This window comes from Pygoscelis adeliae, unplaced genomic scaffold (genome assembly GCF_000699105.1).
Source record: "Pygoscelis adeliae isolate BGI_AS28 unplaced genomic scaffold, ASM69910v1 Scaffold297, whole genome shotgun sequence".
In the NCBI taxonomy this organism is placed as follows: Eukaryota; Metazoa; Chordata; class Aves; order Sphenisciformes; family Spheniscidae; genus Pygoscelis; species Pygoscelis adeliae.
This window is the reverse complement of record NW_008825211.1, coordinates 342258-367705: the sequence shown is the minus strand read 5'-3', so window position 1 is coordinate 367705 and position 25448 is coordinate 342258. Positions and strand designations below refer to the sequence as shown.

Sequence of the window (25448 nt, the reverse complement as noted above, 5' to 3'; positions counted from 1 at the left end):
AGCAAAGCACCCCATAACGCAACTAGCCAAAGCAGTCAATAACTTTGCGCAAGTTCAATTCTTTGACAAAAATCCAGCACTTGAGATTTCAGTTACTAGCATAGCCAGTTGCTGAGTGCTAGCTTTGTATTTCTTTAAAGGAGACATACAAAGTTAATAGGAAACATAAGATACAGCTCTACAGACAGGTGCAAACAGACACAAGCTGACTCACATCCAGGCAGCTCCCAAATCTGGGCCAAGCAAGCCTGTATCTATCTACGCTTATGCACAACGACAAACCTGTACAACAGCAACAGATCTTCTCCTAGAACCGGCTGAGCTCCCTTGACATTACTCGGATCAGCAAGGCTGGAGAATGTTAACCATCCCATACAACTGAGCTGACAACCGCGCTACAAAAAAAACACATTCCACCCTCTTAAATTTTTAAAAACCTTTAAAAAAAAAAAAAAAGAGATTCTGAATTCCTTCAGCTCTACTTCAATGTCAGGACACAGAGGACGAAACATGTACAGTGGTGTTACAGAGCTTTCTCCAGGTCACAGGAGGAAGCAGTGTCCAGTCAGGCTGGAATTCAAAGCCTCTGGCTCTCAGTACTTCCGTAGAGACTCTCTTCCCTCCTGAAAGCAAAGCCATCCTTATCAGAAACAGAAACACTCTCAGGGATTTAAGCCCCAACTTATTCCTTGTTTATCTGGGATACCTAAAGTTTATATTAACATATAATCAAGCTCTGCTGCACAGCTCTGGATTTATCCTCAAAGAAAAAAAAACCCACCAACAAAAACCCCCTCAAACTTCTCCCACCTAGAATTTATCCCAAAACCTAGACCTCTCTCTGCACCATCTTTAGAAGTTTGTATCTTTGGAGGGGAGAGCAAATGAAGGAGGTGCGCGTGCTGGCAGGAGGGAAGGGAGAAGAACTGAAAGAAAATCTACGGATAATCAAAAAAGAATAAGGATTCAGCCACAGCTCCATGGCTCCCTACCCAGGCCTTCACCAAAAGGGCGGTTACCTCAATCTGGGAGCATGAGGTTGAAGTGGAATAACAAAGTGATTTTGTGAACCTCTTTCTAAGCCTGGGAGAGGCTGGCCTGTAAAAATCTTCAACGCATCTTTGATAAAGTTAGTTCCACTGGGGTGTAGGAGACAGCTGGTCTTACCCATGCAGCCTTCTTCTTTGTCAATAAACATTTTGGACTTCAGCACACGCTTTCGTTTCCTCTTCCTCCCGCCAGCTGAAACCTGAAGGACATTGCAGTATTGTGAGAAATCAAGAGCTAAGGCCCCGTGCACGTCCACAGGTCATAAAAGCATCAGCCCCAAGAGTGAAATCTAGTCTCTCTAATGAAGCTGAGCATGATTTGGTAACTAATTCTGTCCCTTCCCAGGATATCCTAGTCTCATTTCTGGCTTTCCCGTCTGCCAGCACAGGGGGCACGTTCCTCTTCTGGGGCATGGGACATTTTGAGATGTGTTTAGTTATGTGGGAGGGTGGCACCAGGGTTGTCCCATCATGCCTCCGAAGAATGAGGAAATAACAAGGTGTGCAAGACATGCCAACTCCTGCTGCGACAAACAGCTGCGCTTTCAGTACCGCTACATGTACTTTCTCAGCTCAGAGGCTGACTTCTTCCCAATTGCAGCCCACCTCCCTTACGCAGCAGCTTCCCTGCGATACAAGGTTGAATACCAAGAGTCTCTGGTTTCATTTCTGGCCTTGCCCTGGCTCCTGAGGCCAAGATTCAGAGGGACGACCGTTCAAATAGGAGCCACAATTCGTAGAACCATTAGGAGGGAATAAGAGAAGAAAACGGAAAACTGCGCTGTCAGCAGAAAAGCTAGAGTTTAAATAATGGTCTAGAAAATGAATGAACTAGTGAACATGGTGAATTCTTTCAAGCGGGTGACGTGATGGACTTGACAAGCAAACAGGACCTCCCCCCTAGCATCTGAAAAGTGGCTGGGCAATCCCCATCGAGACAGATAAAACCAGAAGTTAATCACCCTAATGTGCTCTTACCTCCGTGGATGCAGGCTCCAGCTCAGTTTTCAGAGCAGGTACAGGAGGTGGAGATGGAGCTTCCTCTTCCTCAGGTGTGGGAGATGGTGGTACATCTGCTAAGAAGATGAACATCTTGATAGCAAGCGGGTCTAATGCCCTCTTGCAGCTACCCTTCCGTCTCAGGTAATTTCATTTAACTCTGAGCAATTGCTTGTAACCTGTGTTTAGATCAAGGTTTACAAGTTCTCACTCAGATTTGTTTAATTCAAGTCAGGACAAATCGTTCGAAGCGGTCGGCCTCCAGCCAGACGGCTCACCTTGTGCTAAGGTGCTATGCACTGCAGTTCCGAAAGGAAGGAGCGCGGGACAGGATGGGAGAAGTGCATTTGGGATCTTTGGTAAGCCAAAATCAGTTCCACCAAATGAAACTTTAAAAATAGGCACAGAAACTGGCATGGTTTAGCCATATATTTCACTTGCTCATTAAAAAGAGGGACTGTAATTTGTTTAGAAATTGAAAGAGTCAGGGTTTAAGACTACATATTCCCAAAACACTGGATGACCGTAGTTTCTCTACCTCTTCCCCGTTGGTACAAAGTCATTGCTTCACAGGTGGTGCTACACAACCCAAACAATCAATGCTATTAGCCTGAAACTACCTTAGTCCAAGAATTAAGTGCAATATACTATTACCCGCCCTAAAAGATTGTTAAGGGACGCACCAATCTTTCATTTGAAAAACAAACAAAAAACCAAACCATGCCAAAAACCTAAGCCCGTTCTCTCATCTGTCATCACTATGCTCTCCTCCGGGTGCAAGGATGGAGACAGTGGAATCCTTTCAATGCCAAAACTGACTGAAATGGTCAAGGCCACCTTCACAAATTTGTACAGAGCAAAATCAGCTCTGGAGCGTCTACCAGCAACGTCAAACAGAGCCTTAGCGAGATTAGCAGGGCTTACAGACAAATGAGAAAGCCAGGGTCGCTCTTCTGTGGGGCTGGCAGAGGGACAGAGGTGTGACAGCGAAGAAAAAACAGTGCAGGGCAAGAGGGGAAGGAGCAGCACCTTGCACCACACAGCAGGCACCGTGACTAATTTAAATGGCTTTAAGGAATCCTCTCCAAGTCCAAGTGAGAAACACTGCCATGCAAGTTCTCAAATGTGGGGGAGAGCTAGGAACGTGGGGGAAGAAACTCCTCATCTGACCTATTGCTTAACAATAACAACGATGCCGCTGGATGGGAGGACAGAGTGCCTGCTTGGCTTCTCCTCCCAGCTCTGCTGGCTGTAGCGCTGCATTCATCCTGTCGTTGTAACACGAATTCTGGATCTGTAGCTGTCCCAACAGATTAGGTCAGTGTTAAGAGTTATGACTGTGCCAGGCACACGGCCAACTGACCTTCATAGGTTAAGAAGGGCTCAAGTGAAACAGTGGTTGGCTGCCAAGGCTAAATAATAAATTACATTCTTCAAACAAGGACTCAGCCTCCTAACTACTTCAGTAAGCGAGGCACAGAAATGCAAACAGAGTGGGATAACATGACTCGGTATTTCACCTTGCTCCGAAGAGCTGGGCCTGGCAGCTGTGCAAAGATAAAACCAAACAATGGATCTGCTCTAAGGTGCTAAAACTGCTGGGGCAGCTGGGACCGCAGCCGAGGAGCTGCGGGGAACTCAAAATTCTCAATATTTATCATAGTCTCACAGCAACTGCAGGCTGAAGCACCCATATACTGCACAGCACCAAACCTGCTTCACAGACTACCCAGGCTGGCCGCATCAATTTGAAAATATTTTTAAGAGAGCATATGCTAAGAGGGCTGAAAACCAGCCTGGTGAAAAAATGCCACCTCTGCCGTGCTCAAGCAGAGGCTGCTGAAGGTATTTTCAGCGTGTCAACTCCACTACGCTTGCTTGGGGGAAATCTGGGCTTTTCTTCAGCCTCCTTCGAGTTCCCCCAGCTTTTGGCAGGCAGAAGGCACCTTCTCCCCACGTCAGAGTGTTTCGGACTACCATCAAGCTGCGTCTCTATTACTTTATTATCCTCTTCTAGCCAACACAGCCCTCTGACATGTGATAACTCCTGAGTCAACCTCTAGCTGCTGCCCACAATTTACTCAACAGCAACAGCTGCATGAAATGGATACAAGTTGGGCAATTGGATGTACCAAAGATGTAAATCCTGGCTTTGTTCGGTTTGCTCTGACCCTGCCTGGAAAAACTGTGAGAAGCTTTAGTGCTTCTGCTGCGGCTCTCCGAAACCGATAGAGTTTGTAGGTTACAGCGTGCCACTGAAATCACCCTCCAAAGTGGCTGTAAAACACTTGTCAACACTGCGAAACACTGCCTGTGTTGGTATAGCTGAAGCTGCCAAAACCTCCTGTCCTCTGTGGACGCACTTGTGTAGTTTATTCTGGCACTGGAAGCAAAACAACCTGCAGTGACTAAGGCACCCTCCTACCAATATAACTTTTTAATGAAAAAATCATTTAAATGGGGAGGATTGTGCCTTATGCCCTCTCTGTATTTTCAACTTGGTACAATGTGCTGACGCTCGTGTAAGAAGAGCTTATTTGGGGCTAATTTCAGTACATTAAGAGCAGACTAATACAGAACAAGGCAAAAGACTTGCCCCGACATAAGAGCGCCCGTACAGCGCTTCGCATCAGTCGTACGGACCTAGTTTCAAACCCACAAAACGTCGCTAAGTCTGCCTGAAAAAGGGCAGTGGTTTTACTAGCAGCTACACAGGTGGAGCCCTGTCTGAACGCCGTTCAATCACAGCAATGGCCGCGGACAAGCGTCCCCTTGTATCTGCAGCTGCACCCGCAGAAAAGGTTAGCGCCCCTGCCCGACGCCGTGCCTCCTCGAGCTGCGCGGAGCAGCCTGTGCAAGCACCTCCTCGTTTGCTCCGAGCGGAGGTCAGCCAGGTTAGCGTGGCGCGTTAGCATAAGCAGCAGCTCGACTGTTAGCCTTTGATACCTGCTCTGGGGGTGCAGCTTCCCATATTGCGTTTTGCATATTTAAAACTTACCCTCTGATCATCTGCGGGTGCATTACGCAGGTGGCGGATGAACCGTGCCCTGTCTGGCAGCGTTTTCCAAATGCTGTGCAGCATATGGCGCCTTCCTTCCTGCTCCCACAGGGATGCAGCGTGGAACAATGTCACTCCAGGCCCCATTTTGCTCACTGATGCTGCTGATTAAAATTGCCCCTGCTCTCTGGAGAAACCTGTTTCCAACCTTTCCAAGGACAAATGCTCTCAAAGTCCAGCTGCTGTACTTTTTTTTTTTTTAAGTTATTTCTTTCATCCAACTTACATTCTGATACTCGAATACTGAATGTAATATTACCAGTTTGGATTCAGTATGAATATTTCAAAGAATTTAAATCTATCTTCTTTCATCCAGTTGGATTTAGAAGGGCAAGCAGCAGAACCAAACCGCTGAACGCAGACCTCATCAGGGTGCTTTAGACAGCCGTTAGCTTAAAAAGGAAGAGAGAAGCTCTCTCGATTCTAATCTTTCCCTTTTGAAAGAGGGAATTGTACTAAGTTAATCTGAGTAATATACAAATTTGTATACACGAGCTATAATTTGCATAAATTTACAATTCTAATGCACAACACAAAGCCAATTCTCAACATAATGGAAAGGACAAAGAGGACTACGATGCAGGAGGAGCAACAACAGTGACAAGAAAATTCTCCAAGCAGAAAGTCAAACTTTCTGCATCTATCTCCAGTAGGTTAAATAGGAGTAAACCAAAACCCAACCCTCCCCCACAGACGAGCGGGAAGGTGGCCTTTCTTGTATTTTTTTTAATGTCTAAAGCTACTGGGAATGAGGTTAATAAAACAACTGGGCCCCCAACCCAACCAGAGGACCAGACCCATGGTTTCTAATTGAAATCCAGTTAACTCCCACTTAAGAGCACAAACAAAACAAGGGAGGACAACAAAACAGACCTACCGCGTGCACTGAGGTAGGGGTACACGCGCAGTCTCTGGACCACACCTTGGAATAAACGAAAACACAAGGCACCACATTCAAAGGCATTGACTATTTAGCACCTGCTAACGTAATACAGGTATTCATCAAGAGACCAGAGAGCTCTAATGTCCCAAACCAAAAGCGGGTTCGCAGCAAGCAGGAGTTTTCAGTACTCTCCATACAAAGCGCTCCGCAATTTATGGCACTTCTCTTAGTTTCAGGACATGAAAAGAATTCTCACAGAAATAGGTAAGGGAAGCAGACCGCGGTCGCCTCGCAGCCTGCTGTGTGCTCAGGGCACTGTCACGAACACAGGAGGCTGGGGGTCCCCAGCTCGCGGCAGCACAGGGAAGACTGAACCAACATGCTTTCATGCTTCAAAGAGCAGCCCCTCCGCACAGCCCTACCGCGCGCCTGAACCACGGGGCTCGTTTCTGCCTGCTCTCGTTAGCAGAGAACGGACGAGCTGACAGATTCCAGCCCGGCAAGGAGCAGCGCTTCAAGTGGCTAAACGGGCTTATTTCAATCTTCCTTCTTCAGAGCTAAACAACGCAGCCTGTCAGTAGGCTGAGTGATGAGTAAATGGAAAGACCAGATAATAGCTTACAAACATTTAAAGAAATAAATACCAAAGAGTGTGGGCATATATTTTTTTTATGGCCAAACAAGGAGCTGCACACAGGAATGTGATGAAATTAAGGCTGATCATGAAGAACAGCTTCCTGAGAGATTTATCATCCTGTGGAATAGCCCAAGTAGAAGTGATGGATGCCTGATGACAGAGATCACTCGAAATTATGCTGGGCAGAAGAGAAACCATGAAAATAGGCCTAAGGTGGCATGGAGACTGCTCAGATATCCAACACTATTTGCCCTTCTAACTTGTATTACAGATTCGCTTAATTTCATGGTTGTTTTTCATGTGCTAGCCACACTAAATAAGCAAACAGCTTCAGTTCTCCTGCTGGAGTCCATCTCTTTGCTAATACAACCTATTTGCTGTTTCACCTTTTTTTACTGGAGCTGTACACCAAACTGGTGGTTTCAATTATTTGTCTATAATGATCCCCGAATTCTTGTCCTGATCAGCTTGTTGGATGACTGTTCCATTTAGCACATACTCCCTAGCTCGATCCCAACTTATTTTCCAGTTATCTATATTGAACGGCATTTGTCACCTCAATTATCCAAATTCTTTGGAATCCAGCCCTGCTGTTCCTCATTATAAGCCCAAATCTTGCAACGTTCCGGGCACCCTACTCCTATCAAAGCCAACAGCCACCAAGGAGACGCAGAGTCGCATCGGATATGGTTCAACTGTTTTGCCTCCAGTTTCTCTCTTTTTTTTTTTTTTTTTTGGAAGTCTTGCTTCCAATGCCGTCTTCCAAACCATTTCTATAAACAGACAGAATAAAGATACTAAAAATGACCCTGGGAAGGCAGGGGGGGGTCACTTTGTGAGTGTTTACTCACCAAATAAACTGGTTATGACCAGTCCTACAGTTCTGGAAGGCATGGTATCTTTCACAAGAGACTTGAGAACCCCCTTCCCACATGTCAGTGTGACTGGCAGCACACTTGGTGAGGAAACAGCCAGATCTGAGCTAAGCTAAAACAAAGACTGAATGACTGAGGCATCTCAACTGTATGCCCAAGTGCTTGCAGCACAAGATAAACAGAAAGCTCAAGCTACAGCCATTTGCACGGTCTTTAGCCCTCTAAACTATTCCCTCAATCGTTGACCAACAGCCTTGGATAGTAATATTGTCGAAATCAGGCCCCTGGCCTACATGCCTGGTTGTTTACACATCTTTTTACCTTCCTCGTCACTGCTGTCAGACTGAAGTTGTTTAACTCGCTTCCTCTTTTTCTTTAGATTTTCGGGATCTCTTTCCTCCTCACTGTCCGACTTGTCCACCCTCTTCATTTTACTGCCACAAAAAGAAAAGAAAAAAAGGAACGAATGTGTGTTATCACTTGTGCGTGCGTGAAAGCGTCAGGCGTGTTTAGACAAGCACGTTCCCGATAGCGGCACTGCTAGCAAGGAAATCAAATACCTCTGTACCTCTTAAAAACATAAGCATCACATACGCTGAAGTATACTCACCTATACAATCATGCAGAGGTGCACGAGCATTTTCAAGCCTCTCATCCTTACCCATACCCAGTTCTCCAAAACAAGGAGGATTTCTTCAGCCCCTCTGCAGTTCAACAGTTTGCCCAGTACCTCACCTAGCTTGGCCACAGCAACCTGGCAAGGGCGCATTTCTGATCTTGTCTCTATAGCTCAGGCTCCCAAACACGAATGTCCAACAGCATCGCTCAGAAGCTCTTTTGACAGACTGCTTGCCACTGACTGACTATGAGGTAGTGTCTCAGAATCCTGGAGCCATTTTTAAAGACTACTGGAAAAATAAAATAGCTTCTTTCTTTTTAATGTTGGCGAGACGTGTCAGACTAACAAGCCTGGAGGCTAAAGGCCCACGTATCCTCATAGAGCCGGTACAGCCCAAGTGGCCTTCCCACCACCACACTGCCAACAAGCAGTTTCCAGGCCCTTGGCTTTTTGAACAAGACTATCAATAAGACGACCAGTTAGCACTAACTGCGATGGTGGGCTGGGCGGCGCGCTTACCTAGTTAGTTAGAAAAGGATTGCGACCACCAATTAATTACTCATAGGCCACCAGAGAGCCATCAGACTGTAATGATTTTTTGTCTCTGTCAGTTTGGGTTGGATTAAACACAAAGGGCTGAACTTAAAATTTACTTGGAGTCTCAGCCCAAAGTAAACCAGCGGCATTGAAAGCAGCAGTACATTAGCTATGGAAATCAACAAGCAGAACTTTGTGTGCTGGAAGCTGTGTACATATAAGCTTGGGAATATACTACCTTCCCCGCAGTACAGGTGCCCCTGCCAGCCCCCACAGATTGCCTGCGGGGTCTATACTACGTCTGCTCACAGCGTGAGGCTGTCTCATGGAAAGCCACCCCCTCCCACTGAAGACTACCTGGACCATGTCCCTTCCCATCTGCAATGGCACAAATGGCCCTGAGGCATCTACAGCACTAAATGGAAAAGAAACGTTAGAAAGGAATTCCAAGAGAGATAATTTTAGCCAGGTTAAATGCAATTTAGTAGCTGGAAACAGGAGGTGAGCCAGCACTGTATGACCAGCCAGCTCCATGCAGGCCACCAACAAGCGGGTTAACACATTACAGGGACGCTGAATGGCGTGGCCCACCTTTTTTTGTCCTTTTGTTGAATTCTAGCAGACTCCGTTTTCTTCCCAGGTTTCTCTACTACAGTATTAGGGGATGACTCTGGTTCTGCTACAGGAACTGAAGGCTTGACTACTTCTTTCTCCTCCTTTGGCTGCTCAGGCACAGAGTTGACTTTGAGTTTATCTGTGAATAAGCCATTAAAAATGAACAAACACTGGGCATTCAGTATGAACGGCAACTGACAAAGGAGTTGGCTAAACAAAACACTGTGCGCCAAGAATACAGAAAACACTACAGATGATAGGTAAAAGCATTAAGGGATCTAGACTGGCCAAGCTGCGTCACACATAGAAAAAGGGCATGCTTAAACTTCCAGCTGATTTACCAGTTTGGTTTTGTTCCTGATGGCACAGCCCAAGCACGCTGCAAGCTGTGGGTGCTGCAGCAGTTAAACTCTGCAGAAGAGGGCTAGGAGGCAGTGGCAGAAGCCCTTACTGCCACCAGGACCAAAGGCACCACCCAAAAGGGTTGGGAGCCCCTCTTCTAGACAGCCCTCTTGGCATAACACCACATCCATCCTTCTAGTCAGTTTATCCCTTCTAAATTAAGAGTTTTAGTCCAGCACAAAAGGGGAATCAGGCCTGATGAAAAGCAAAGGAAGGTGTGTGCAGCCTCCATCCTGCATAACATTAGAGCCCATGATTAGCATTTTCAGTAATGTGGCTTCTCGTCCCACCCCCCCCCAATGTGATCAAGAACCAGCCTCTTTTGCCTACACAGCACCATGTACAAGGACAATTCTGCTTCAAAAGGCTTAATCTAGTACCAAAGAAGAGATAGCAGGTGGGAGTGGACAGCAAAGTAAAATATTTATCAACCTGATCGGTGGTGCTGTTAGCAGACTAGCACCTAAGCACAGCCTGTGAGCTTCATTCAGCAGCTTTACACACACACCCACCCCCACCCCCCAAAAGAGAAGAGCAGACAAGTTAGAAACCTGTATCATCCCAAGCACAAGATGCCTGAGCAAAGAAAAAGTATTCAACAACGAGATCAACTACATTGTCAACAGGAACAGAGGCTGCCGAGAGGGCTAGACGACTTCGTGCCAACGCCTTTTTGACACTGCTTGGAAAACAGGCTGGCTGCTTCACTGAGCAAGGGGGAAAACATCTCACACGTAAGAACTTGAATGACAGCTCTCTCATTTATGATCAACAGCAAAGAGCCGAAGGACCCAATTATTGTTAACTCAGGACTTTCTGGCAACGGTGAAACCTCTGAAGCCAGGCGAGACGTACAACATGTAGGGAATAAATCTTATTCCTGGAATCACCCTCTCTCTTCTATACACATAATCATTTTCAGTTCTGCTCAGTTTGCTCCTTCCCTGCAGCCACCTCACAAGTTTCCTTGAAGTGCTCCCTGACAGGACTCAGCAGAGGAGTGAACCCCATTGGAAATTGCGGAAACGCATCCACAAAGCTTTCTCCATCGCCACCGGGTTATCTTTACCGCACAATTTCAACTTCTTGGGTTTTCAGCATATGAATTTTGGTCTAGGGCTCTTCTCAGATCTCAAGAATTTCCTTGAGTTAATTGTAGTGACTGTGCTTAGGCTTGCAAAGCTTAGGCTGAAAGTGTCTTCAGCTTCCTCAGTCTCATCAAAACAGGAACTCAAAGATGCCCAACCGTACTGTGCCTTGTGTGTTCAGCGCTGGAACCGTACCCTGCAAACTCTGACAGATGCCTGTCAGAAAGTGAACTTTGCCGTGTACTCTCTCCCAGTAACTCTTCTTTGAATCCTCTTGTACTCTGTACTGCAAGGGCATCTTTGAAGAAAAGTCCTACAGTTCTTTCCCAACGTCTATTTAAAAGCTTCAGCATATTTTCTTTAGATTTGGATAATTTAGGTCAGAAGGGACCTCCAGAGGCCACCTATGCCAAACCCCTGCTCAAAGGGGAGGGCCACCCCTCATTTTTATCCTCCAATTATTAGCTCTTCAGTTTTCGGTAAAGAAATTAACCCTAAATCTAACTATAGACTCCTCAGAGATTTGTGATGAAAAGCAAGCATCATTAACACGCCCTGCATAACAGGTTTTGGCAAACATTTTACCAATAGCTAATCTTCCAGCCAGAAGTACTCACTTTAAATCAGATTTTTTCTGCACTAAAAATCCTTCCTGGGTTAGTCTGCACAAATATGTCATTTTAATTGATCTCCATCCAGCAAGCTTTTTGTTTGAAAAATTCCACTTACAACTTTTAATTTTTGCCTTAAGAGCTGCATACAAAAACATTAACCCCTCCGAGTCCAAAAGAGCAGAAGAACAGTATGGAAAACTATAAGAAAAGAGGGGATATAAAGAAAAGCCAACAAGTTTGGCAGGGTGGAAGAGTTATGCTCCCTTCTGTTTATGCCTCCCATCACAGCTGTATAACAAGACACCTGATATCACTGATTTTTTTTTAATTGCTACTTAGCTTAAAAAAAAAAAAGAGAGAGATTTCCAATATCCCTCAGGATTTTTTTATTTTTTTTTTTAAACTACAGCAGGCTGGTCCCTGACCACAATGGTTTCTGAAAACAGATGCATGTTATAAAGCACTTACTCATGGCAGCTTTTCCAAAGAAGTTGTTCATTATGTTGCCCTTTGCTGGTGGTTTGTTGCTTACTGCAGACACCTAGAAGCAAACAGAGGAGTAACCACAGGAATTATTCATGCAACACAGCCCTCAGCACGCATAGTACTGCTTCTGGACAAGCAAAATAAATATGTATAATTTGTGGAGTAGTCACGTGTCTTAGAATTCAATATCTGTTTAGGAGAATTTGAAGATACTAGATATTACATGCGTCAAAGGGTCAAGGGTAAGTTACTTACGACTCCTTAGCTAGGCCTTCAAATCTAACTTGGGTCACATTCCTGTCTGATGGCTGACAGTGTTACTGCAATAAGTGGTTGGGACTTGGGTCAGTTCCCAGTAAAGAACTGCTCTTTTTGCAAACTATCAGTGCCTCAACTCACAGTAACCGACAGAGGAAAGAACACAGATTGGCCAAACCATGAAGAATTTATCCAGCTACTCTGGCACGTACGCTGTTCTGCTGAGCCGCTTGCAAAAAAATATCACTCCCCTATTCCATTAATATAGCCACCACCAAAGTGAAAAATCACACACACAAAAAACCCCACTAAGGAAGCTTAGCCTCCTAATCCCATTTATTTTCATGTAAAAAAAAAAAAAAAACCAGACACTAAAGTTCCCAAAACACTCAGACACACATATTTCACCAGTTCTAAATTCACTATAAAAATCAGAAAAATGAACCAAAATGTACTCAACTGTTATAAACAAGCCAAACCATATGCAGGGAAACTTACCATTTTAATACCCATTTACTGGCCACATGGTTTTAAAAACAATTATACTAATTAAAAATTAAAACGTAATCCTATCCTGGAAAAAACAGCAGTTGCGAAGAGAAACAATTTAGTCTTGCACAGGTCAAGCTCTGAAACTTCCCTCACAGACCAAGTTTAAACACCTTGATGCTTTTAAGACCTGGACTTCTCACATTTCACTTACTGCTCAAAACAAATCCTTTTAAGCACAATGGAGAGAGCAAGATCCTCAACCGGTGTATATATTCGCGTAACTGAAGACAATGGAACAATCGTCTCAATAATGCAGCTATGCTGGTTTATACTTACTGGAGATCTGGCTCAAGGAGGAATGTCAAAGCGTCAAAGTTATGGCAAATACTCCTCTGTGGATAGGCCAAGAGTGTGGCACAATATATTTTTGCCCAAGATGACTGACAGAAGGCACGACTGTACTATACAGTTAAATACTTACAAAAGAGTGACTGAGCATTCCCAGTGGACAGCAAGTTTAGCACTAGAAGCAGTGGACAAGGCTGCGCTACGGCTGTTTAAGGCTGTTTAGGTTGAGTAAGAGCGAAGCTAGAATCATAGAATCATTTAGGTTGGAAAAGACCTCTAAGATCATCAAGTCCAACCGTTACCCTAGCACTGCCAAGTCCACCACTAAACCATGTCCCTCAGCGCCACGTCTACACGTCTTTTAAATACCTCCAGGGATGGGGACTCAACCACTTCCCTGGGCAGCCTGTTCTAATGCCTGACAACCCTTTCAGGGAAGAAATTTTTCCTAATATCCAACCTAAACCTCCCCTGGCGCAACCTGAGGCCATTTCCTCTCGTCCTTTCGCTTGTTACTTGGGAGAAGAGACCGACACCCACCTCGCTACAACCTCCTTTCAGGTGGTTGTAGAGAGCCATGAGGTCTCCCCTCAGCCTCCTCTTCTCCAGGCTGAACAACCCCAGTTCCCTCAGCCGCTCCTCAGCAGACTTGTTCTCCAGACCCCTCACCAGCCTCGTTGCCCTTCTCTGGACACGCTCCAGCCCCTCGACGTCCTTCTTGGAGTGAGGGGCCCAAAACTGAACACAGGATTCGAGGGGCGGCCTCACCAGGGCCGGGTACAGGGGCACGATCACTGCCCTGCTCCTGCTGGCCACGCTATTTCTGATAGAAGAGTGGTTCATTAAAACTATTAACCCAGAGGGCTGCCAAAGGGTCTGAGGTAACTTACACCTGGGGCCTCCTTAGCCTCTACTTTAGTTTCTTTATTTGTGTCCTGGGGTTTGGAAGCCGCTTTCGCTGCAAACATTCCCATGATCCCTTTGGGCTGCTGCAAGGGCTGTTTAGCAGTCGATGGACCGTGGCCGTTGACCGCAGGTACGCTGACAGCGTTCGTGTCACTTTGTGCCTGGGAACCAGCCTGCAGAGACGTCTGCACTTGAGAAACTTCGGCCGACGTCCTGGGGACCGCAGCAGCACACTGAATGGCACTAAACCTGCGTGATGGAGTGAAAAATTTAATTAGCCTTTTAACTTCTTATTTTTCACCTCGGTTTCCTCCCCGGTAGCGCCTTGCTTCTCTGGTCCTGTGTTCTCCTGTTATGGGAAAAAGAGCAATTTAATTTGTGCATGGGACAAGAAAGAAAGGCTGGCACAGAACGAGAGCGATTGAGACCTCTACTGAAAAGATCAGCTGAACCTGTCAGCAAGAGCCAGAGCATTCAAATGCTAAACAAGCTGTTCAGATTTCATGGGGGGGAAAAGCCTGTCTCCACACCCAGCATAGAGATGGAGCAGACTGCATTTTATTCCTAAACGGGTTACGCTCTCTAAAGTTTGCAGCATAAATTGTATGGCTGTCCGATGATCTAAAACATTTACAACTTTCAGATGCTTTGACAGAGTCCACTACTGCTGCAACAAGCAGCCACAATCGTACTGGCCAGGTAAGTAAATCACAACTGAAGCTAAACTACTTAAATGGCTCAGAAGATATCCATGACATTCAGACTTAACTATATAAAGTCATTTCCACGTAATCACTAGTAGACAGATACATCTCAGCTCGTAACAGTCTGGAACGTGATTGTTTGGGGATACGGAGGTACAAGAACTAAATGATGTGCTCACAGTTACAATACAATTCCCTGACAGGCAGGAATAGCAGTACCCAAAATAACTGAACTCTACTCCCCGCTGTGCGAATCACAGACGAGGCTTTCCAGATTTCCTACAGAAATGCCACAAAAGAGCACAGACTCACGCCTTCCAATCCATTGAATTACACAGCGTATTTTTATTTGCATAAGAAATAAACCAGTCTTCTGCCAATTAATTTCTGTGCCTCAGCGTTAGCAGCTCACATGCACAGTCCACTTCTACTCAGATCAGGAACTGTAATCTATTAACAAAAACAACACCATCCCTACGGCATTTCTAGGCTGCAGCAGCAATCTCTTGACATTCAAACCTTTAAAGGAAGGAAAGACAACATTGAAGAAAAATATTCCTACTTTCCTTTGCACTTTCAATCTGTTTTCAACATGGTCAACAGCGGTCTCTGGACAGCTTTCACTCCTACTCCACACACACCCATAAGCAACACCATCAACCCTCCAGATTACAAATAACGTTTTATTGTCAATGGTTATATTGACTGTGCAGCAAGCACATCTAAACCTCACACGTTCCAGGCACCTGGGGAGTTAGCTTGCCTTAATGCTGCTGTGTGACTATAGCTTATGGGCTCGATCCAGAATTCACTAAATAATCACTGAAAAAATAAGCAACGTTTGGACTATGCTCTGCAAGCAAGGAGCTGCTTCCGCTTGGAAAGCCGACGTTAGCAACGTGCATTAAATCCAGTTAGTTATATTAGTACAACATCTAGCCACCTCCACCATCTTCACAGCATAACAGGTCCCATACAAACACAGAAGAGAATAAAGATCCTTGCCCCAGAGCTTGTGAGATATATGGACCGAGAGGGAAGCATTAGAAGCCGGTAGATTCTGTTTGCTATGAACATGCACATGGTTAAACCTCTGTCTTTTGCAGGTACTGCAGGAGTCTTGTCCCAAATGTAAAAGACAATTCATGCAGTTGACAAGGGACAGTGTCCTGGTTTCGGCAGGGATAGAGTTAATTCCCTTCCTAGTAGCTGGTACAGTGCTGTGGTTTGGATTTAGGGCGAGAACAAAGTTGATAACGCACCGATGTTTTAGTTGTTGCTGAGTAGTGCTTCCACTAAATCAAGGACTTTCCAGCTTCCCGTGCTCTACCGACTGAGCAGGCTGGAGGTGCACAAGAAGCTGGGAGGGGGCACAGCCAGGACAGCCGACCCCAACTGGCCAACGGGATATTCCATACCATGGGACGTCATGCTCAGCATATAAAGCTGGGGGAAGAAGAAGGAAGGGGGGGACGTTTGGAGTGGTGGCGTTTGTCTTCCCAAGTCACCGTTAAGCGTGATGGAGCCCTGCTTTCCTGGAGATGGCTGAACACCTGCCTGCCCATGGGAAGGAGTGAATAAATTCCTTTGTTTTGCTTTGCTTGCGTGCGCGGCTTTTTGTTTTACCTATTAACTTTTTTTTATCTCAACCCACGAGTTTTCTCACTTTTACCCTTCCGATTCTCTCCCCCATCCCACTGGAGGGGGAGTGAGCGAGCGGCTGCGTGGTGCTCAGTTGCCAACTGAGGTTAAACCACGACAGACAGGGAACATGGTCAGTCTGAATTTAATTCAGCCAGGTCACAAACGAAGAAGCTGAGTTTTTCTTAGTTTGTTTGGGAAATTCTGCTCCAAAGCCAGGCAGGGATTTTACACATAGGCTTCAGAAAGCAATTTCAGAATCTGAATTGTCTAAACCTTCTGGATGTACAAGTCTGAAAGGCAGACTCCTCTAAGACAAGTATCACCAATGCAGGGGTGCCTGAGAGTAAACAGACTGGAACAAGGCAACTGCAGCCAAACCTATGGCACGCGTCTTCATTGAAGCAGGGTTTTCTAGCACTTACCACGGTATTGACATTCACATTTGAAACACACAGCTTCTAGGACATTACTTTCTCAGCCACTCTCTTGTCAACATTTTGAAGACAGCCACGTTTCTACTTTCAAATTCTATACTCTTTCTATGACACAACATTCAGGCATCCCCCTTCTAAACCAGATTGGTCCTGGCACTGTACGTACTGATTACATCAAGCTGAAGCTGTCGCGGTGGAAACAACACATAAATGAAAAGCCACAGCTGCCAGGCGCTGTTCAGGAGGAGAGACAATGACCCCTGGAGACAGAAGTCCCCCTGAATTCCAGGACAACCTTCCTCTAGTTCAACCACAAAGGACGCTTGTGCTGCTTGGTCTGTTTTGTATGCTCCCCCTACGCCTCAGGCTCTCATCTTACATATGGAGAATGAGTTCCTGTAAGATCTTCAGAGAGGTGGATGAGTCCAGTGGATGAAAACACAGTCTCACAAAACAGAAGGCAACCTCATGTTAGCACTCTGCTGAGCACATCACTCGTGGTTTTGTAAGTCTGTTTCAATTTACTCTTCCTGTGTGACTGAGAACTGGACAAAAATGATCATGATGAAGCGTGGCCTGGAAATGAGAAAAAGGTTTCTAGCCATCAGAGAAGAAAGGTACTGGAACAGTCTGCCCATTGGAGTAACGGAGCAAGTGAACCAACTGTAAGTTGGAAATAGCTCGGTTTACGAAATAATCATACAATGTGCTGTCTGGGGACTGGTCTGGCATGACTTAGAAGATATCTTTTTCTAGCTTTCTAAAAATCCAGGCATATCTGGTAACCATTGACTTCTGCTGAAGTGCACTAATTAGCAACAACTCATCAGTCTCAAATCACGTAGCATAAGAAGAAAAACCAAGACGCAACTCACTTGCTGCAGTTGTGCAGGTTTGTTTTGACAATATCATAGTCTGTGTTGTAGAGCGGCCCACTGTCCTTGAGCAAGGCTTTCTGAATGCTGTAGACGTGCACGCTGGCAATCGTGGCTAGTTTAGACTTCATTGCTGGGGGGCAAAAAAGAAAAAAGTCCTCCGTTAGCACAGCCTTTACAGAATCGGGTGGCAACTTTAAGTATCAGGCTCTACCAAGGATGGAGAAAGACTGGGAGACCACTTGACACCAAGGACCTGAATTTATAAAAACGTGTAATTGTACCTTCTTCCAATGCTCACTAATTGGGAATTCAAGGAAACAGACTCCACAAGCCTGTCAAACGTGTTTTCCACTGTACACTCCCGGTTCTTACACAACTGAATTAAGAGCAATCTCTCTGTGTTTACATTCAAAATATCCGGTGTTTGGGACCCAGAATATCTATACGACTACCTAAAGCTAAGGAAGAAAAGAGATGGTCGAAACTCTACCCTGCTGGAACTGCTCTCTGCCATTAAGGTAGCGTCCACTGTATCAACTAGCATCACAGTGCCTTCTCTAGTAGTCCGCCGGAATCAATGTTTTGTCTCTTCTGTGCTATTTAGACTGTAACCCCCTTGAGACAAGGGCTGTTTTTTAGGAATTCTTTGTTCATTGCTTATATTGTTCTTTCCACACAGTCCTGGTCTGAGACGGAGCTTCTAGGCACTGTAAAAATACACACAGTAATCATTTCTTGGGGCCAGTCCTAGACTGTGCAGCCCTACTCCCATCACAAATCTCAGCCTCTTCCAAATGTAAGTCATACCTTTGGCCTGTCTTCTAATACAAAAAACACGAACAACCCTTTCCTCCACAGCAAAACAGAATATTACGCAGCACACATAATTCAACAAATATGACAGATAGTAGTTGCACTGCTTGACAGTCTACTAGCCTGATGAAGACAACTTCAGCTAGAAATCTACTTCAGATTTCAAAAAGGAAAATAACGCAAGTCTTTCAAACAAAGTTAGATCATTAGCATGGATATTTAAGGTCGCAAATGCCACGGTATGTTCTCAAATGCCAAAGATGTTATTTGAAAGCAACGAAGAGCCTGCAGTTGTGTTTCAATTGCTACGGATCAGATCTCATCAGCAGGACCAGACCTTGTAGGACATTTAACTAACACCCACGCCACTCAGGGCAAACAAAGACTGCTATTGCATTTAACCAGTAACTAGAATTATCTGCTTCGGCATCCCTGGGAGCCTGAAGGCTCATAATTGTTCTAAAATAGTGAGAGACACTGCGGTACACTACTCAGATATTGTTGCCTTTAAGGAGGAGCCGTCTGTCAGAGGCAGGGAGGTGGAAAAGAATCGCTGACTAAAATGGTCAATGTTAAAAAAAAAAATCAGACCCAAGTATCAAGTCTGTGAAGTTACACAGCTGTTGGCTCAGATATTCAAAATTCTGAGAAAAAGCTAGTACAAAAAGTACTCACCTGAACCCAGCAGCCTGACTAGGCATTTATGTGCAGATGGCAAGTTCTGAGCTTTACTCACTTTGCTGTTCTTTCAAAGAAAAAGGTTAAAACCACATAATTTTCACGATCTGCTTACCTTCGAGTTTATCCTCTCTCACTACCGCAACCTTGTGGCACTGTAAAAAATAAATAAATTGCAATCTTAAAATTTGAAAAGATCTGTTGTACTGAAGACTGGTATTTTCAGTCATCTATTGAATAAAAAAGTCCACTGGTTATAGGTCCAGCTTTATAGCTGCAAAGAACACTGCCAATGCCTTTAAACAGTCATCAGCCACTAGTTTTTAAAGCTCCGTCTTCCTACTTTTCTAACAGACTGTTCCACCGATCACTACAACCCTACAGAAATCCTCTGTCCTCCATTCCTTACACTGGGAGATGAGACGCAGATGAAACGAGAACTAAACAACTGCACAGCACAGTGGAGAAAAGCAAACTAACGCAGCTGATGACCCAACTGCTACAAGTCTACCGCACTAGCCCACTTCACCCATGTATATTCAGATTGCCAGTAAACTCGAACTTCGCAATCTGTAGCACAGACACAGCGCCAGAGAAGCAAAACACCATGAGAAATTAAGCATTAATTTAAAAGCCAGAAACGAATGCGTCTGGAAATGTGCTCTCCAGCCAGCCTTCAAGGACTATACCTGCTCTATGACATTTAACAGGCTGCGGTTAATACAGAGAGGATCCAAAGAGGCAGCCTGGACAAAATCCAACCGTTAATTTTGTGTTTGATGCCACAGACTAGCCAGCAAAAGAGTAAGAGGCAAGAAAACGTAGGCAACCTGAAACAGTAAAGAAAGATTGAGAGTCTTGGTCCCTCACTGAGGCAGATAAAAAGTTGCAAGTAAAGAGCGTGCAGTGCTTAAGACACGATGAGAATTATTTGTGACTGCTTTCTAGCCACATCTCCCTTCTGACGAGTCTTGCAGCTGAACCCACAGCCTTGTGGCTACACCTACTGACAGCAGACAGTAGTGCAGGGTTACCAGCAAGCACAGGGTTGCATCCGAAGCGCTCGCACCCCTTTCCTACTCAAAATTGACTTGTGCCAGATGATACCCACCAGCTACTCCAGTGCCTGCACGCCTTCTGGAAGTATCTTCCAGATCTGCCCTCTTCTCCCACCCGCTCCAGCTAGCCCTCAAACATCCAGTCTGAGGACCTTTGAACTCCTCCTGTGTGGCATTCCTAACCCTGGCATTGCCTCATCTCTACCCCTAACAACTTACTGCACCCGCAGGTCACCTTTCTTAGCAGGCCCTGCTATTGCAGTATTCAAAAATAAGATATTTAAAACCAAACAAACAAAAAAGTGCCCTCTATATGTCTATAGGATATAGCCAATTTTTAAAACTCTTAGTAGATCTTTCTTGCTTTACAAATATATAAACTGCTAAGACAAGAGTTTAAAAAAATTGTCTATATGCTATGTCAGAATTCACTTGTTTGTTTTAAATACATTATGGCAAATTTTAAAATATTACAATATGTTGACAAATCTCTCACTAATTCTAGCGAGCCAAGAGATGCTACCTTATTATTTCCGAAAGAAACTGGGGGGAAACCTATTAAACTCAGGCTATAAATGTGACACTAGCTGTACAGCTTTAAATAAATATATCCCATTGTACAGAACTAATGCAATAAATAATTACCTTCAATTTCAGGCCAATTTGGAGATGTAAAGAGACTATTCTATGCATGTGAACCAGTTCAGTATTTAGGAAAATCAAAAAAGGTTTGTTGTTTTCTTTTCCAATCTACATGTCCTGGTTTCGGCAGGGATAGAGTTAATTTCCTTCCTAGTAGCTGGTACAGTGCTGTGTTTTGGATTTAGGGGGAGAACAATGTTGATAACACACCGATGTTTTAGTTGTTGCTAGGTAGTGTTTACACTAGTCAAGGACTTTTCAGTTTCTCGTGCTCTCCCAGCTGAGCAGGCTGGAGGCGCACAAGAAGCTGGGAGGGGGCGCAGCCAGGACAGCTGACCCCAACTGGCCAACGGGACATTCCATACCATGGGACGTCATGCTCAGTATATAAAGCTGGGGGAAGAAGAAGGAAGGGGGGGACGTTTGGAGTGATGGCGTTTGTCTTCCCAAGTAACCGTTAAGCGTGATGGAGCCCTGCTTTCCTGGAGATGGCTGAACACCTGCCTGCCCATGGGAAGGAGTGAATGAATTCCTTGTTTTGCTTTGCTTGCGTGCACGGCTTTTGCTTTACCTATTAAACTGTCTTGATCTCAACACACGAGTTTTCTCACTTTCATCCTTCCAATTCTCTCCCCCATCCCACTGCGGGGGGAGTGAGCGAGCGGCTGCGTGGTGCTCAGTTGCCAACTGAGGTTAAACCATGACACTACAAATAAAAGCCAGGACACCCTGAGATGTACTGATTCTAAATGAAGACTGTGGATTGTATTGTAAGAGATATTTGGGTATCTAAAGATACGAATAGACACCTAGTGGAACGTCAAAGGCATTTAGCGTTTGGCTATTAAATTCTTTGAGAGCAAAGGGAAACGGGTACTCAATTTGCTCATCTTCTTTCAAAAACCCCTGGGGTTCCTCTCTGAAATTTTAGACTACATTCTTGAAAATCTGACAAGCAGCAATGAGTAAAAATAAATACATTAACTACAAGTAGTGATGCCTTTGCTTAATAAGTCAATGTATTTTAAATACAAAATACCATTAATAAATTTACGTTTCTGTTGTATACCAGGATAAAAAAGTTGCTTTATTTAACAAGAGAACTTCAACTATTTGTTTTTCTATTTATTATTATTATTCTAGTCTAACTGAACTCCAAGCTCTCTCCAAACACAACTCTCCACTCCACAGCGGATCCTGGGAAATGGATCAGCTGATCTCACAAGGGCCCCTCCAGGCTCTTTTAGAAAATCTGCTGTCCAGTATCAGTGATAGGATTGAGAGATGACTGGTAACAGGATTTAAGTTAATTAAATAAAGACCCTGGTGCGTTATTCAGCACTGCATTACCAAATCATGACCAACTGATCTTTCCTCCCCATCGTTTGTATGCGGGGACAGAGACGGTGCCTTACTTTGTACATGTACAGAAGACCTAGCACACTGTGCCTGTTACAGGAAAAAGAGAGCGAGTTCAGCTTTTAACCCAAAGATTACAAAACAAGATGGAAGACACAAGAACAAAGAGCTCACAGACACCTTTGAGAAATAAAACACTCACAGTGTGTCCGTTCTGGATGAGGTTTCCTGCTACTAAGTAGGTGACGTGAAGCTGAGCTCCTGAATTCTCCTTTCGTTTCCTCTCCACATAATCATACAGCATCCTGCACAAAAGAAACCAGTGTTAATCACCTAGAAAGGAAAGAGCCCGTCACCACCCCTTCCGTGAAGCTTACATAAAAAGAGCAAAGCCAGCCTGACATGGAAACATTCCACATAAGACAGTTATTTTAACCAGGATTAAATTAGTCTTACTGAGACACCTTTCTCCTCTGCCACTTTGAAGAATCTCAGTCCGACAACTATATAAACCAGAGGTGAAACGAATACAAGCTCTCAAAGCTTTTGATAGCTGGTTGCAGATGGTCTCACATCCTCCGGGCAGCTCGATCCAGCGTCTCCCCTTGAGAAGGCTGTTTCCCTTGTTACAACCCAGCATTCTGAAACACCCAACAGAGGAACTGGTGGTTTCTGGTACATGATCACATTGCCAGGTGTATATATACAATCCTAGTTACATCCACTGACACGGTGATCAGAAACAGGAGGAAAGAGCATGACCGGCGATGACGAGGTTGAGCTGAGGCTCAAGCTTTCAGCTCCCGCTCATACCATTGATTTACGATGAGCGTCCCACGCAACTGGGCAGAGACACTACCGCACACTCCCCGAGGATGCTATCTGGTAAAAATACTTGAAGACCCTCATTGCCACAGAGACAGACTGCCATTACCGCGCTGCCACAGCCAGCAAAACTCACTAAAATAATTCGTTTGTGTCATCAGGCACTTCTCCAGCCTCTAGGAGAGAGTTTTAAGCACAAAGATGCCACAGGAGTTCTCCATCTCCAGGTTGCTTTCAAGGGTATGAGGAGGTGCCTCCGTTTCACCCGGGGCCATCTTCTTCACAGCAAAAAGTTCTCTGGCTCCTTCTAGCTTACTGTACGACCAGAACTGTTCCCAGCAGAGCTCTCCAGTCAGGTCTACGCCATCACTGAAGCACACTCAGATTTACACATCATCTAAATTGTTCACACACACGCAGAGGAAAAAGACCAAACAACCTCTTCATTACATTAGATGCCCGAGTTGATATTCTAGTAGTTTGGACAAGACAGGTGAAGCTGGGCTCAGTACACCGCAGCTGAGTACGCAGCAAATGCCCCTTTAGGTCCAAGCTATAGCCAGAAACAAGGAGAGAAAATATACGTATTATGGGACTTGACACTCTTACGCAACCTTCAAATCTTATGCTTAACTTCACCTTGCCGCGTAGCAACAGCCCCGGAATCCTTGGGAGCTCGTTCTTTGTTTTATAGGATATTTAAAAGGTTACAGTGATTTTTTTATTCTTCAAAATACACCAAGACAAGGTTACACATTTATACTAAGTTTGGAGAAGCAAAAATATCTGACGGCACAGCTGACTTCCCCATCCTTCAAATATTTACCTGTGCCCATCGAGCCTGGTGAGCAGATATTAATAACGCACCACGCACTACGCAGCAGGGTGATCAGAGCGGATGAGCGTTTGCCAGACCCGTGAGCTGGTTTGCATTCTCCTGACCCTGCTCCCAGCAACATCCATCGATAACGTACGGCATCCCACGCTGGGATACGCAGCGGCAGATTCTCACAAAGGCACAGCTCTGTTTGCAGGACTGGAGCCAGGTTCAGAAAACACATCCGCATTTCAGGATGAAAGGAGCTACATACGTTTCAGTAGTAACATAACGCTAAAACATCTATTCTGAGCTAAGTATTTATGATGTAAAGCAGCATAAGGTGTCCAGCTGAGCACTTGCTCTCTAAAGCACAAGTCCCATCAAGTCAAGGCAAGATCTGCCTACAGGAGGAGTAAGGCACGTTGAATAACATAACCGACCGTACCTGAGAAGACATGCGGGATTTTTAATTATTTCCAGAGAGATAATTTTAATACACTAACCACAGTCGTGAAAACAGTAATTAACAAGGCTTTGCCACAAAACAAAAGGTTTGTGGGATGCACTAATACCTACTGTTTAGCCTGGTTGACGTGAACTCCCAGAGTATAGCTTAGCCATTTGTATGTCACCTGTAACAAGAAGAAAAAAAAAACAACAGAAAACACTTCAGTAAGAAAACCTCCGTCTCTTGACTTGTTAAACCTCCCATCCTTTGCTTGCTTCACGGGTAAGTCAAACTCTTTAGACCCCTCCCCTCCAAGAAACCCACAGCAAAACCTGTTAGAAGCAAGAGCACGTGGACACCCACCCCCCTGTGCTTTCATGAGTAGATTGAATCCCTGAAACCTGAACAAACCACCCACCCCGAAAGGTGTGGTTTTGGGAACGCCTTCTTGAAATGCCATTGCGTAAATAAAAGCCATTCAAAACACCCGCCCCGCTCAGCTTCACAACAGAGAAAAACAGTTAAACAGCACAACCCTTATCCGTGAGAAGCTCTTACTGCTCTCCCAAACAACCGCTGAGGATTTCTTGGGTTTCTGCCACCCTCACCTGCCACGGGGACACGGGGATCCCCGGCTGCATCACAAGCCCGACAGCACGGTGTGCCAAATCTCAGGAGACTACAGCTCTAAACCCAGCCCTGCCGCATTATTTAGGCAAGGCCTGCCTTTCATACCTGTTTCGCCTCCTGCTCTGCCTTTTTAAACTAATCCTCAGGCTAGGGCCTCCCCTGTCTCAAACACAACAGTTAAATTGAATTGTTATTAGTCTAGCAGTTTACTGAAATAAACTGTAACGACACAGGCAGTTCGTGTTAATACAACTGCTTTGACAGACAAGATGCACCAACTTTCCTGCATCGCTTTCAGGCAAAAGTCTTTATTTTGAAAGAAACACAGACACGCACGCTTACCATTTTTCTGAATTGTCCTAAAAAAAGCAAGGCTTCCAAGAGGCTACAGACGATAAGTAGTAATTTTACTTTTAAGCGGAAATAGTGGTCCAGACTGCCTCAACCTTTCATGGAAAACACTGTTCCATACCGTGTTCTGTCGTTTACACCTTGAGCTAAAAAACTGCTGTTGCTACAGTGCTTTTTTTTTTTTTTTTGAGGAAAAACAGCTCACCTATTAGGGAGCATAAGGAATTTGGGGAGAGCTGCTTTCCCTGTGATATAAATGACGCCATTACCAATCCTCTTCAGAGACATTAATTTAAAG

The 25448-nt window shown here is 44.9% G+C and overlaps 1 protein-coding gene across 1 annotated transcript in view; it reads right to left on the bottom strand.

The window, feature by feature from the left end:
• Positions 1–25448, bottom strand: part of POLD3 (polymerase (DNA-directed), delta 3, accessory subunit) — a 46733-nt gene that overhangs the window by 4803 nt on the left and 16482 nt on the right. Inside the window, 12 exon segments of the mRNA XM_009329020.1 lie at positions 1168–1249; positions 2028–2125; positions 7823–7935; positions 9249–9411; positions 11845–11917; positions 13851–13871; positions 13874–13928; positions 13930–14115; positions 17524–17656; positions 19133–19172; positions 22279–22381; positions 24298–24353. Coding sequence (XP_009327295.1) covers positions 1168–1249; positions 2028–2125; positions 7823–7935; positions 9249–9411; positions 11845–11917; positions 13851–13871; positions 13874–13928; positions 13930–14115; positions 17524–17656; positions 19133–19172; positions 22279–22380 — 1066 coding nt within the window. The 5' untranslated portion in view covers position 22381; positions 24298–24353.